Source organism: Chelonoidis abingdonii, chromosome 9, assembly GCF_003597395.2.
Source record: "Chelonoidis abingdonii isolate Lonesome George chromosome 9, CheloAbing_2.0, whole genome shotgun sequence".
Lineage (NCBI taxonomy): Eukaryota > Metazoa > Chordata > Testudines > Testudinidae > Chelonoidis > Chelonoidis abingdonii.
The window spans coordinates 70,226,326-70,240,113 of NC_133777.1; the positions used below are offsets into that span (position 1 = coordinate 70,226,326).

The 13,788-nt window shown below is 41.4% G+C and overlaps 1 protein-coding gene across 1 annotated transcript in view; it reads right to left on the reverse strand.

Moving 5' to 3' along the window:
- Window positions 1-3,072: 3,072 nt before the first annotated feature.
- The window catches only part of ZFAND6 (zinc finger AN1-type containing 6), a 52,550-nt gene continuing 41,834 nt past the window's right edge, over window positions 3,073-13,788 (reverse strand). Inside the window, exons 5-6 of the mRNA XM_032771888.2 lie at window positions 4,689-4,802; window positions 3,073-4,014 (exon numbers count right to left, since the gene is read on the reverse strand). Of these exons, the coding sequence (XP_032627779.1) occupies window positions 3,866-4,014; window positions 4,689-4,802 (263 nt within the window). The 3' untranslated portion in view covers window positions 3,073-3,865. The remainder of the gene's footprint in view (window positions 4,015-4,688; window positions 4,803-13,788) is intronic.

The following is a 13,788-nucleotide window of genomic DNA, read 5'->3' on the forward strand; positions in this document are numbered from 1 at the left end:
TGAACCCTTGATTACTGGGAGAATCTACAAATATGTGCCTGCTGGGCCAGGAGACATACATTGATTTCCCATCTGTTGGGGGCACTTGGCTATAAAAGTATCAAATGACCCTACAAGAACCTAGACACAAAAGGGGCAGCTCAGCTGTCAGCTCAGATACCATGGGGAGAGCAGACAGTTTTCATTTAGACTTTGTGCAGTTTAGAAGTTCCAGAAGAACCCTATTTGGCCTATTCCTTCTATAAAGCTCCAGCTGGTGAGGTGTGAATATCTGCTAACAGTGGCAAAGGACAGAAAACACAACCTCACTCTGTCCCATATCTTTCTCGACCCTCCTAGGTCTTTTTGGGAAAAACCTAGACCAAAAGTTAAAAACCCAATACCGCTGTTCTACATGTGGACACAAGGCTGAATGTAAAAGCAGGACTTTTAAAAAGAAGAAAAAAAAGTACGGCTGGGTTAGGATGAGGGAGAAGATTCCTTTTCAATGAAGATTTTTATAGACTCCTGGCTATCAAACCACAAAGCTGATATTGATTTTGGTGGGGGATGAGACTAGTTAAAGGAACAAAGATTTGCTTGGATTTATTTTGATTTGCTCTGCTCTGTAATGTAGCAATCGTAAAACCTACTTTACTAATTTAAAGTGGCATAGCTTCACTGACATCAATGGTGCTGTGCTAGTTTACACCAGCTGAGGCCTTGGCCCATGTAATTTTAGGAATGTTCTTTGCATGGAAAAATTAGCTTTCAAGCAGTTATATACTATGTTTAACTGCAGTAGTATAGTATACTGTGACATTTGAATACCTACATTATGGTAGCCAGCACATATTGCTAAACATTTCCACAGCTGATTTGATTTTACCTATGCCAAAACAAAAGTTATAGTTAAAGCATTAAGTTTTGAGAATGTTTCATTGAAACGCACTTAATACGCCTCCAGAATTAGGATTTCTTGTAGCATCACATTTAATGATGCAACAGATGCACTAGTATAAAGGGAATTAAATGCTCATCCGCTAGCATCAGGGAGACTATCTACTAGGATATGAAGCATCAGTGTCATAGCGCTGTCATTAAGCACAGCAAGAGTCAAATCAAGCTCCAGTGCCGTGTGCTATTGCTATTTTAGTGCATTAATAAATTAATTGTGAAGGATGTTGTCCAAAGTCTATTCATTATATACAATGCACTTAACTCCTAGAGGAATTTTTTTAAGCTTGGAAGACAATGACAGCATGCCCTCAACAGCCAGCTGCATACTTATTTCATTGGTTCAAAACAGATTTGCACAAAGGAGGAATTGGATAAGGTTGACTCTAAATCTTTGTCAATACCTCCATCTGATTTTGGAATAGCAGCATTTTAAGGTCTAGTTTCCTCTGGCTTGAGGGTGGTTGTTCCCAATATGCAAAGTAGGGGGCACAATTGTTCCTGCTGCATGTCTTAAGTGCAGAAGCAGGTAGCAAAGGGAGCATGGGAGCTGCAAAGGCAGCTGCTTTCCCTGCACTTGTTTCCCTCCTGCTCCTCACTCACAGATGTCAGCCTTACTCCTGCTCCTTCCTCCTCCATGGAGCAGAAAGGCAGCAGCACCTTTTAAGCCAACCAGCTTCTCTTTATGCATGGTGTGCCTGTTCTCTGGTCAGTCCTGCAGCAGCACAAACACACCAGTGGGTCTCTGTGTTAAATATACAGTAGAGATGAAGGAGAGAAAGGAAGCTGTGGGGAAAGAAATAAAAAGGAATGAAGGGAGGGACTGACAGACAGTGTGGGGAGGAAGAAGATAAGGGAAAGAGGTCGAAAACTTGAGAAGGAAGATCCAGAAAAGAGGAAGGGAACTGGGTGAAAGGGTAGTGGGGGAGGGTAAAAATGGTAAGCAAAACCTGTGGAAAAAACAAAATACAAGACTCAAGGGCAATGCGACTACCATGCTATGCCATTGCATGACACTTTGATGCACTGTTCACAACATCATAAATGAGGATCTTCTTTAACCCAAGTTCCACAGCCAAGGAGTCCTTAGGAGTGCATGGTTCAAAGTCCACATCTGATTTTCAAAGTTAAAACCTCCATGATATGTTCCTGCAGGTACAAAATGGTTTTCTCCATCATCTGAAGTTGTAGATTACCTCACATGCTACCTGATTTAGTCAGACCCTTTTTGCAGAGCAATGTATTGTTCTTATCTGGTAATTGTCAGCAACCACTTTTCCTGCAGAGTTCAGAATTTTAAAGGATGCATTCAGCATTGATTAAAGAAAATTAACCTTTTAAAATAAAGTCAAAAGCCTGAAGGGCTGAGCAACTACACACAAAATCTCACTTGTTCCACAATATTTGAAAGCTATTTAATTGGAAGTAAGAATCACCAAGAGAAATGTAAACTGCGGATCAGATCCAGAGCGGAATTTGAGTCCTATTTCTGCGTATTTGTAAGTTTTGTAAAAAATCCAATGCAGGGTGAGCTTACATGTGCAGTTACAAAAAACTCACACGCTTTCTTATAGTTATAGCACATAGCCTTTAAATGGACATTGGTGATTAGGTGTCTGTGAACATCTGTTGGCAGAGTGACTATCCAGGACTTGACAAGAAAGGCAACTATGAGTCACAGAACAACTGCAAGACGGCCCTCCTTGTCTACACTGCCAATTTACAGTGCTGCAAGTTTCTCGCCTGGATGTGAAAGAACATTTTTTTCAATTTCGAGAGGCTAGATGAAAAACAATTTCATGTGCCTCATCTGCCTATTTTAAAGTTCATTTTTATGTCTTGTTGCTGTACAAAAGACAAGTGGGGAGAAAAAAATCACTGACTATACACAAAGTGTTTTCAAATGCACAAGTTAAGAATGACTGACTTTATTCCCTCCAGTCTTTCAATAGGCAGGTGTTACTTGTAACTGTAGGTAAAATAAATTCAGATAAAAGTTGACTTAATTGTTATTCAGACCTACAAGGGTATCCGAAAGCATTGTACCTGGAGAAACCAGAGACAAGAGATCCAAATCGAAATAATGGGCTGAAAAGCAATCAGTGAGAGAGATACCAGCGATCAACACAAAATACCCCAGTTTTTAAAAATTTTATTTAATCAAAGTTAAGACGTGGATAAACATAAATACAGCACAGTTACTTCAGATCATTCTTCATATTTGTGTACATACAGACTGATGAATGTAATCCCAGTGAAACCTTCAGTCAGCAATGAAGTGCATACTAGCCTACCCCGCCCCCCCCCACAAAAACAAAATCTAATTTTTTTTTTAAAAAAAACCACACAAACTTATAATCTCAGTACACACTCTCTCATTACAAATGATTCATACATAAATAGGTAGTGGGTGCAAACAAGCTAATATGCTAACATGTATAACCTTTCTTGTTAATGAAAACCAGAAGCAGCCATAATGATTAAAATACATTCAGTTACTGATAACTAGTTGTGCCATGAGGCATTACCAAAAAAGAAATCGTGCTGCAGAGAAAAGCTATATACAACAAGAAAATAAACTGCAAAGTTAATGCATGCATGTTTTGTACTGGAAAAGCACAGCCCTCCCATGTTTTCTCCATGTTTGTTATAAAAGCCCTCTGCACTCAACTAAAATTAAAATGATCTTAAAGGATAATACTTGTAAAGTTTACTTAAGTCGTCAGCCACAGAAAACTGCAATGAAAATAAATGTTCAGAGTCATTTTCAAAACAAACAAACAAAAAAATCTATTCTTCTGATGACATGCATGATTAAAAGGTCTAGGCAAGATACACTGCTCTACATTCCTGATGACTAAGAAAAAAGCTCAAGTCAATTTAATCTGCAGATGGTCTAGGGATTTTATATTCCAGCAGAAGCAGCAGTTCAGATCTTCTGAATCTTTTCCCCAACAACTACAGGATTTTCTTTCCTGATTTTCTCAGCAGCATCAGCTTTGTAATTGTAAGAGCAACTGTGTACATCTGAATAACGGTGCACACCACAGTAAATGTTTCCACACCGGCATTCAAACCCTGTAAACAAAAATATCGACCTATTATGACAGACACTAAAGACAATTTAATTCTACAGGTTTGGCTTTTTTAATATCCTAAATACTACATTCACATTTGGTACCAACTAAGCTCAGTCACCAGCAGTCAGTCAGTCAAAGCCAGTTTCTGCTGCCAAAATTGCTGTCACATAAAGCACCAAAGTAATAAATCTTTGTTGTAGTGATTATAATAAAGAGCCCTCACTTCAAATATGCATCACTATAAAGCACTACAAAAATATACTCCCTCAAGACTTGCTGCAGACATTTTTTTCAGTTACCACGCAGTGGAATGCTTGAGTGATTTTCAAATACTGAAACTGAATCATATCACTTCATTATGAAGGCTGATTAATGAGCAGACTATTACATTTACCTCAAATCCCCAGGCCATTATATAGGAGCTTTCAAACAGAAGCATTTGTAATGAAGATCATTTTGCTTAATAAATGAAATAGTTAAACACAAAAGACATATGAAAAGTCCTCTTTAATAAGAGCTACTGGTTGAAAACCCCTTAGGGCCAAGTTTTACTTCAAATACATCAAAGTCAACAGATTAACCCACACATGAATCTGAAGGCAGAATTTGGTCCTTTGATATTAACTGCATAACTTAGTCTTGGATTAAGAAAAAAAATGAAATATTTCTTACCAGTAAGTCCCACCTTCTTCCGGCACATGAAACAGCGATTCTTTTTCTGTTTTGGTTTGTCAAGTGACTTGTCTTGTTCTTCAGATGTAGACTCTGCACTCTCTGACACTAAAGCTAATATAAAAGAGACAAAACACTGAAAAAAAGAGTGGAAAAAAATTGCAAGAGATTTGTTTGAGCCACAAGAGAATTTTGTAACTTCATGCTCTGGGACTTGTAACCTTGTTGTAATCAATTTTTCCTTTCATAATCTACAATCTAATCGTGTGTGGAACTCTGCTTTAGCAATATGTCTGCATCACACAACAAGTGCACTTGAGCTCCCTCTTTCAAAATTTAATTATCCAATCTGACTCATCCAAGAGAGAAGTCAGTTGACAGTGCTGAATGTTTTATATACATTTTATAACATACAAACATAAGAACTAGTAAGATAAAGAAAGACCAAGGTTTAAATATACACACACTGTTCCTTTTAAATCTCAAAAACCAAGATTTGAAAATGGACCTGAAGTTACCAAGTTTGGCAAGATGCAAGTATAAGGTTTAACAGTTCCATAAAATTGTTACAATTAGCAGTATTCAAAGCTGATTCAAGTGAGAAGCACAGATAATTTACCAGAATTTAGCAAAACACTCCTCTCTTCCGCAATGCTGCCTCACAATGCTATCTTGCTGAGGATAACAATACTGGATCAAACAACTTTCAGGATGTCATATTTATGCTACTGAGATGTAGCTTCTCTTTCCAGCTACTGGATGCTAAAGTGAAGACATCCATTGCCAATGGAGAAAAGAATTTAATTATGAAATCTGAGGGAGAAGGAATTACCCGAAATGAATACTACATCCTTTTGGGAAGGTGGAGCTGTAATGTTTCCAGGCAATTATTATCTTCTCTCACATCTTAAAGTGAGACATCGGCTGCATATGGGAGAATCCGAGTAGTGAACATATAACTGAACAAGTTGCCTGACCCAAGAAAAACATGACTGGTATTTTGTTCAGTTGCTGTCCTCTTCTCTACACCTTGGTGTATCCAAAACTTAAACAAACTGACAGCAAGGGAAATTAACCTTGTTTTAAATGGTCTGTAAGCCAAACACTACTACCAGCTATCTGCTAAATCACAACAGGACAAGCCTGCACTGCCCAGGGTGTAGGAAAGTGAGCAGAAGATATAGGATGTGCAAGGAAAGGGACAGAGAAAGAATGAAAGGAGGCTGCAACTGGGTGAATGCCAGCGGAAACCAGGTTAATCATATAAATTCCTAAGGAAAGGATACAGCAGTAGTCCTAAAAGTTTGTCTGAACCTTGGCTACTTTTTCTGACAATATACACACAGCTCCATGCTTACCAGGCAGAATCTGTCAGAGATATGGTGAAGCAACACTTAACAGCTCTCTACTAACCTCACTACTACTCCTAAAGACTCATCTTTACTTGACAGTTCATGCTTTTTTTACTGTCAATATTATCTGAATGTTTGGGGTGTGCTTAGTATATACATACAACTTTGAAATTATCAATGGTCCAACTATAACTGTCAAGTGTTTGTTAACTAGAAGTCCACTTTGTAGACTGGCAATCTGACATTTTGAAAACTAAAAATAAAAGGTTACAAGAGACAGGAAAGTAAGTTTGGATGCAAAACAGGAGAATCTAAGTCTTTTAGGACTAACAGGATGAAACTCTAAGGTAACCAACTCCACTCATACTCAAAGAGACTTGGGACAAAGCATGAGGTGCAACACCATGTACAACGGCGGCAAGGTGTGTGCAAGAGGGGAAAAACCTCATTTTAGTGAGTTAATATCTTAAAAGTTACTGTTTAAGGAAAATTAGTGAGCCACAAAATACTAAATAGCAAAATAAAGGATTGTTACAGCAAAGACCCTGATGCAAATAAATACATCAATTTGGTTGAAACGTTAACCTTGTGAAGATAAATATATAAATGAAACATCCATTCCATTATAAAGCAATATGACCATCATGACACATTTGTACCAAAGAATTTTATATGGTTTAATAAATACTATACATTTGGTGACATATATAAGTAAAACTTTCACTAACCTATTGTACATAGTTTAAAATCTGTATCATACATCTCTCCTCTCTCTCTGGAGCCTTCATCTAGGAAATCAGGATCATCTGCATTATTTTCTATGCTTGCATCATAAAGTAAGTGTACTCTATTTCTGAGCCCCCTGTAGTATGAAGTAAATCTAAAATATCCATCAGCAAGTCCTCTCCCATATGGTCTACTGAAATTCTTTAGGTGAGGTCCACAGATGTTGGTTGGGTTGGCACATTTTAGATCCATTTCATTTAAATGTCTCAATAATCTGTGCTCATTTTAAGTTACTCGTTTGCACTTTCTATTTATTTTTAATTACTTGCATTTCAGGAGTTATGACAGGTAGTCTATGATCGCTGCAAACACTACATTTTATATTGCTTGTTCAACAGTGGATGGGCTAAAGGGACATCTTAAAATATTCTTTGGCTGCAGCAATAGTAGTTCAAGAAAGGTCAGATGCACGTGAAGCAGGGGAAGGCGAGAAATAAGCAAGAGGCAATGTTGTTTGCCAGTTACCAGTTATTTAAAGTGGCACTGCCAAAACTTTCCTTCATGCAAGATATTGAGCCTCATCCTCTGCCCCTCCTCATTCCACTTTGTACTTCTTAAGCACTAAAGCTGATCTAGCTTCTACTTGTGTTACAGCAGCACTAAGGTTACTGAGGCCTTAGGACAGAGGAGGGGAAACTACGGCCTGCGGGACGCTCCTGCCCGGCCCCTGAGCTCCTGGCCTCGGAGGCTAGCCCCTGGCCCCTCTCCTACTGTTTCCCCTCCCCCGCAGCTTCAACTCACCCCACCGCAGGCGCAATGCTCTGGGCGGTGGGGCTGTGAATTCTTGGGGCAGCGCAGCTGCAGAGCCTGGCCTGACCTGGTGCTCTGTGCTTTGTGGTGGCGGCGTAGCCAGGCTCTGGCATGGCCTGGCTCCAGCTGGGTGGAATGGCTCTAGCGCTGCCAGCCACAGGTGCTCCAGGCAACGTGGTAAGGGGGCAGGGAGTGATGGGGGTGGGTAGAGGGCAGGGGAGTTCGGGGTGGTGGTCAGGGGGCAAGGATGTGGATAGGGGTTGGGGCAGTTGGGGGAAGGGAAGAAACAAACAGAGGGATTGAATGGGGGCAGGGGTCCAAGACAGGCAGTCAGAAAGGCGTGGGGGGTTGGATGGGCTGGCAGGGAACAGTCAGGGGCAGGGGTTCTGAAGGCGATCAGGGGACAGGGAGCAGAGGTGTGTGGATGGGGCAGGGGGGCCAGGGGAGCCATCAGAGAAAGGGGGGGGGTTGGATGGGGCAGGAGTCCCAGGTGGGGGCAGCAGATAGGAGGTGGGGGCCGAGCCACAACCCCCTCCCATAACCGGCCCTCCATACAATTTCCAAAACCTGATGTGGCCCTCAGGCCAAAAAGTTTGCCCACCCTAGCCCTAGTGGCTCCCAGTCTCAGGGGGGGTATTGGAAAGATAGTGTTAAAGCCACTTATACTTCCCTCCCCAGTTTAATCCAGTCTTCTTAGAGGGAGGGTGAATTCCTAAGTAGCAAAAAGTTTGGGAAAACAATGGAAGCAAAGACAACCCTTACTTAAAAAACAATTACTAATGGAAAAGCAGCATAGCAACTGTCTGCTAGCACGTCTTCCCTGTTACAGCCTCTCTGTTCTTGGGTTTCAAAGCTTCATGTAGGTAGATTATACATGGAAGTCAGTAGCCCCCTTATAATGTGTGTTTCAGACATATCTGAGTCTATGCTTAAGACACAGAGGTTGTACACTAGTACGAAAGCAACGTCACCATCTGATTCTCCTACAGTTTGCTAAGGAGAAGCCCTAATCCAATGAACCCACTGGCTAGCTCAACAGATTGAGAGTCTCACTGGCTAACAGTAGCAGGTCCAAAGGAGACTTGGGGTGGAGGGCACAATGCACTATGATGTATGTTCAGGAAGCTACAGGGAGAAGCTCGCTGGAGGGTATAGTTATGGAGATACGCCGGGCAGCTCTGCTGGGAATCTGAGCTTTGCTGGAGGGACTGTCTGGGGAAGGGTGCAGAAGACATGGAGCCAAACTGAAAGTAAAATGGAAGTAGACTGCAAAGATTGTTCCATCAGTTTCCACTGCAGAAAGGGAAACAAAAAGCACAGGATGGAGTAGTGTTATCTTTGGATACTTTAAGTCTTACCAGGTGATGTAATGCTGTGTCTGCAACATAAAATGTGTGAAATTTGAAGTCTGTAACTGTTATCATTGTTAAACTACAGGAGTTCAAGAAAGCCTGAAAAGACAGTTGTCATCTTAATTGGGTGAAGCAAGTCTCCTAGGAGTCTGACAGCAGCCTAGAAATTTCAAGTTTGTGCTCCTTATTGAAATGATCTATTTTTAGAATGATCAGTGTCAGGTTTTCTGTTTAAGGGATTTTAGCACAACTCCAAATGGAAAACACAAAATATTCACAACTATGGAGCCACTAGGGCGCTTCCTTAATTTTGCTCCATGTTGCTTTTTCCAATAAATGTGCTCTTCTAAGCACTACAGGCAATATATGCAAACTAAATATGAGCAGTTCTGTCACAGCTCTGATCCAAAGCCTTTTGAAGTCTACGCAAATGTTCCCATTGACTTACATGTGCTTTCAGTCACACCAGCAGATATAGTGAGCACCACGGCATTTACCTAAGTTATTCAATACTGCATGCAATGTGTTCCCTGTAGTTAGACCATTTGTATTTTAAATAATAGTCCAGCTCAAAAGATTACTGACCTATGGACTGGACAGACGAAGACGAGTCAACAGTGAGCACCATCCAGTAGTCAGATGAGACAGACAGGCCTTTCATACATTTAGCCAAGTTCATTTTCATTGAGCTCAGTCAAGTTTTGTGATGGCACACAATGCCCAGTGACTTATATCAAGCTATTTCTACTTCCTGGCCATCTACAGAGGAGGCCTGAGAGCCTGGTTTTTTGGTCTCAATCTTTTGCTGTTCTGGGCCAATGTACCTACCATCACGTTGAGTGCACGTTTCATTAAAAAGCTCTCAACCCTACCACTTATTGAAACTCACTCCCATTCTAAAAGTTATGCAGATATTGCCATTAAGCAAGAAAAAAGGCAGACCAGCCTTTAGCCCTACTATGCTGCGTATCCCCTTAAGTGACCTTTACATTATAGTCAGAAGAAGTCAAAGAATATTGGAGAGTTTAGCTGCACATGAACAAAAGTATTACTGTGTTACCCTGCATTTAGCAGGGAGCATACATGAAGATAATGAATGGTTTGTAGCACTACAACTTGCAAAGTGGTTTACGTGAACATTTCTAGGGCAAAAACCTCATGAGGGGGAAAAAAAAGTTAGATTTTATCTTAATGCATTTTATCTTGTCATATTAGGGATAATGCTCATAAGATATGAGAATGTTCTCAATTAATAGCTTTTAGAGTTATCCAATGTCTTTAGCTTTGCTACAGTATTTAATACCTGCAAACAGTTTGAGTAAACAAACTGTAGAACATACTGACTGTTTGAAAGCCAGGTTTGCTGAAGTTTCCTACCTCTTCCTTGATCTGTTTTGCAAGGCACAACACAAACTTGGGTGTATAAAGGCAAAGCCACACAGACTAGATCAAGTCAGAGCCATCTGAGGGAATTTGTAACCTGGCAATTTTACTTAGGTTGCCTGAACATGTTACATGATGTCTGCACAAATGCAAATAATAGTTCATATGTCTGTTTGCTAGTTTGTTTTTTTTAACTTCTATGAGAGTTTAAGTAAGTGTGATTTGTCCAAGCTCTCATTTACACTTGCAGCTGCATGTAGCATATGTGTAGCCACATGTGGCAGTGAAAGGCTCTGGCAGTTGGGTTGTATACTGCTAAAAACAAAGTGTAGATATAGGAGACACAGCTTGGGCATGTAGAGAGACACCCAGGGTATATATTCTAGGGTTCTGGCATCTCTTTACTTGCCTAAGCCAGTGGTCTCCAAAGCAGGGTGCGTGCACCCAGGGGGTGCGCAAGAGGATCCTTCGGGGTGCGCGGCAGGAGGAGCGCTGCCGGAGCAGCGCCACTCCCCCACCCCCAGCCCCGGCAGTTCAGCCAGGAGTCTGAGTGGCTTTCCATCCCTCCCTCCCTCCCCCCGGCAGTTCCGCCAGGAGTCCGAGCGGGAGCAGGGGGTGCATGCTCAAAAATTTTTTTACTGATGGATGGGTGATCAAAAAAGTTTGGAGACCACTGGCCTAAGCAGTGCCTCAGTGTCTACACTGCTATTTATACCTGTGCTAGCTGGGTATGCAATGTCTGCACACTGCCTTAAGTGCAGACCTACCCATTATTGCAGCCTTGTGTGTTCTGTTACACAAATCTAATAGTAACCAATTTAGATTCCCACAAAAAACATTAGTGCATACTTTAACTTTTATTAAATGACCAGTATGGAACATACTCGTAAACATCAAATGATTTATTTGAATGAGGTATGTTTATATTTGGTTTATGTTGATTATATTGTGCAGAATATTTTCATTTTGAATTCTCAGCTGATGCAGTATTATATGCAATAAAGAATTAATGCTTCAATTTGGCCCCACACTGCTTTAACTAGAAATTACAAGCTATTTTTATGGGAGCTACTGAAGTAGCTACCAAAACATGAAACTTTCTTAACTTAAGGTGAACAGGTACAACTTTCTCATGCACAAAGCAAGAATTGCTTCTTAGAAGCAGGAATTTTAGAAAGCTAGGGTAAGTAAAATGGGTAAATTGCACTGTGATATTAAATTTAAAAAACTGTTCGATCTATAGTATCTTGGATTCTCCAAGAGATACTAATAGATCCTAATACTACTAGCATGAATGTGAATTTCATTCCATTTTTTTTTAACATTAGCTTATCTCACACAAAATTGTTACAGTAGCTTGAAAGCATATTTGTGTAGAGTCTAGCTAACTCCAAGCAAAAATTTTATTTGCTAAGCGTCTAAACAAAAAAAATTAAGTGTTACCTGCAAAACCTGGAAGCGAACAGACTGAACTTTGTGTTTGCGAAGTACAGTGTTAGTGGTCTGCGTAGAAACTCCCTTCAAAAGAGAGAGAGGGCTGACTGCCACCACTGGAGAACAGTTATGAATTTGCTTGTGACAGGGAATTCCATGTCTGGGTTCTCATGGTTTAGATCTGTAGTTACTAGATGCTGGTGATCCTTACAGTGAAACAGGCAGTAAAATGAGGCATGAGACCACAACATCCAGAGTTCCTCAAGCATCAGGCAAAGGAAAATTCCCATTATAGTAACTCCTCACTTAACGTCATCCCATTGTAACGTCACTGATCTATTAGAACATATTCATTTAAAAGTTGTGGAATATTTGCTTATAATGTTGTTTAACCGTGGGGGCTTGGAACCAGGGTGGGATGGCAGCCCCCCCGCCCATCAGCTCCCGTCCACCCCCATACCCAAGCGCCTCCTGGCTGCCGGCAGCCCCACAGATCAGCAACTCCCCCCTCCCCTTCCCATGCTGCGAACCTGCAGCAATCAGCTATTTTGCAGCACTCAGGAGGCTCGGGGGGGAGGAAGGAGGCCGCGGCCCGCAACCTCCCCCTCCCTCCCCGTGCCTCCCACCCACAGCAATCAGCTGTTCCATGGCATTCAGAAGGCTGAGGGGAGGTGGGAGGAGTGAGGACATGGTGCACTTGGAGGGGAAAGGGGGTGGAGCGGGGGCAGGCCTAGGGCAGAACCAGGGGTTGAGCACCCCCCAGCACTTTGGAAAGAACAGCAAGAGGAGCAGCAGGACGATCCTCCCTCTTTCACCCTCTGACTCCAGACTTCAACCAAGCTTCAGTCGTCATTGCTGAGTACAGTATTAAAAATTGTTTGTTTAAAATTGTTTAAAATTTATACTGTATATGTAGATAATGTCTTTTGTCTGGCAAAAAAAATGTCCCTGGAACCTAACTCCCCTATTTACATTAATTCTTATGGGGAAATTGGATTCGCTTAACATTGTTTCGCTTAAACTCGCATTTTCCAAGAACATAATTATAACGTTAAGTGAGGAGTTACTGTATCAGGGCTTCTAATTTATGTGAGCCTGCCCTCTGGTGAAAAAACCAACATTATACTTTTCACTCTTCTAGGGGAGGAGGCAGGGTCATCTGGCAGTGCATCCAGATGGGCAAGCCTTGGAGACAGGAGGAGAAACCTCTTATCAGCTGATTACCAGCTCCATATTCCAGAACGAACAGAACGCCAAACTGGCCTCCAAGCACTTCCTTTAGGGCACTGGGTCAATGGAATGATACAGAATCCTTGTTATATGAAGGCTACCACAAACCCTGAAAATCCTGACATGAAGCCAAAGTGAAATCTGGGATGTTCCCAGCAAAGAGCCCTCTGAAAAGGGAGTGCAACCTGATCCATATCATTAATATTTTACTGCTGGGGAAATGTACGGAAGCGGGAACTGTAGCTCACAAAACCAGACAGTGTCAGAATGGGAGATATGAATCTACTGCAGAAGTAAAATAAGCAGCCTCAAGGTCAGGAGTCTTTCTAGACTACCCTTGTGTTTTCCCATCTGCAATACTGAGAAGGATACTAGAGTTTAAGAGCTAGTCTGTCTTAGAAAACAGTGCATCTGCCCAACTGCCCAGTCCATTCAGGGAACACCCACTTGAAGAATCTGTTGTAAAGTTTGTAAAGCTCAAGTTGCTTTGTGAGGGCAGATTTGGCATGTGGATTGGCACAAGCCACCCATGTTCTTTTGCATATATGAACTTACTAGCATGGCCTCCAGCTTTTCCCATCCCATTCCCCTCACCAATTTTTCCTCAGAATCTTCAATTCATAGTCAAAGACATTTGACAATTAGTCCCAGTTCTATTGATGAGGCTCTGCAGGAAAGCTCAGCAGGTAGGTTCCTTCCTAGTCTGGACACATTCTCTCTCTTCAGATGAGCTAGTAGGAGAGTGTCATGAGAGAGATCTGAGGACCTGGCCCTATTAAAAATGAAGGAACAAAGGATGAAAGACAATTACAG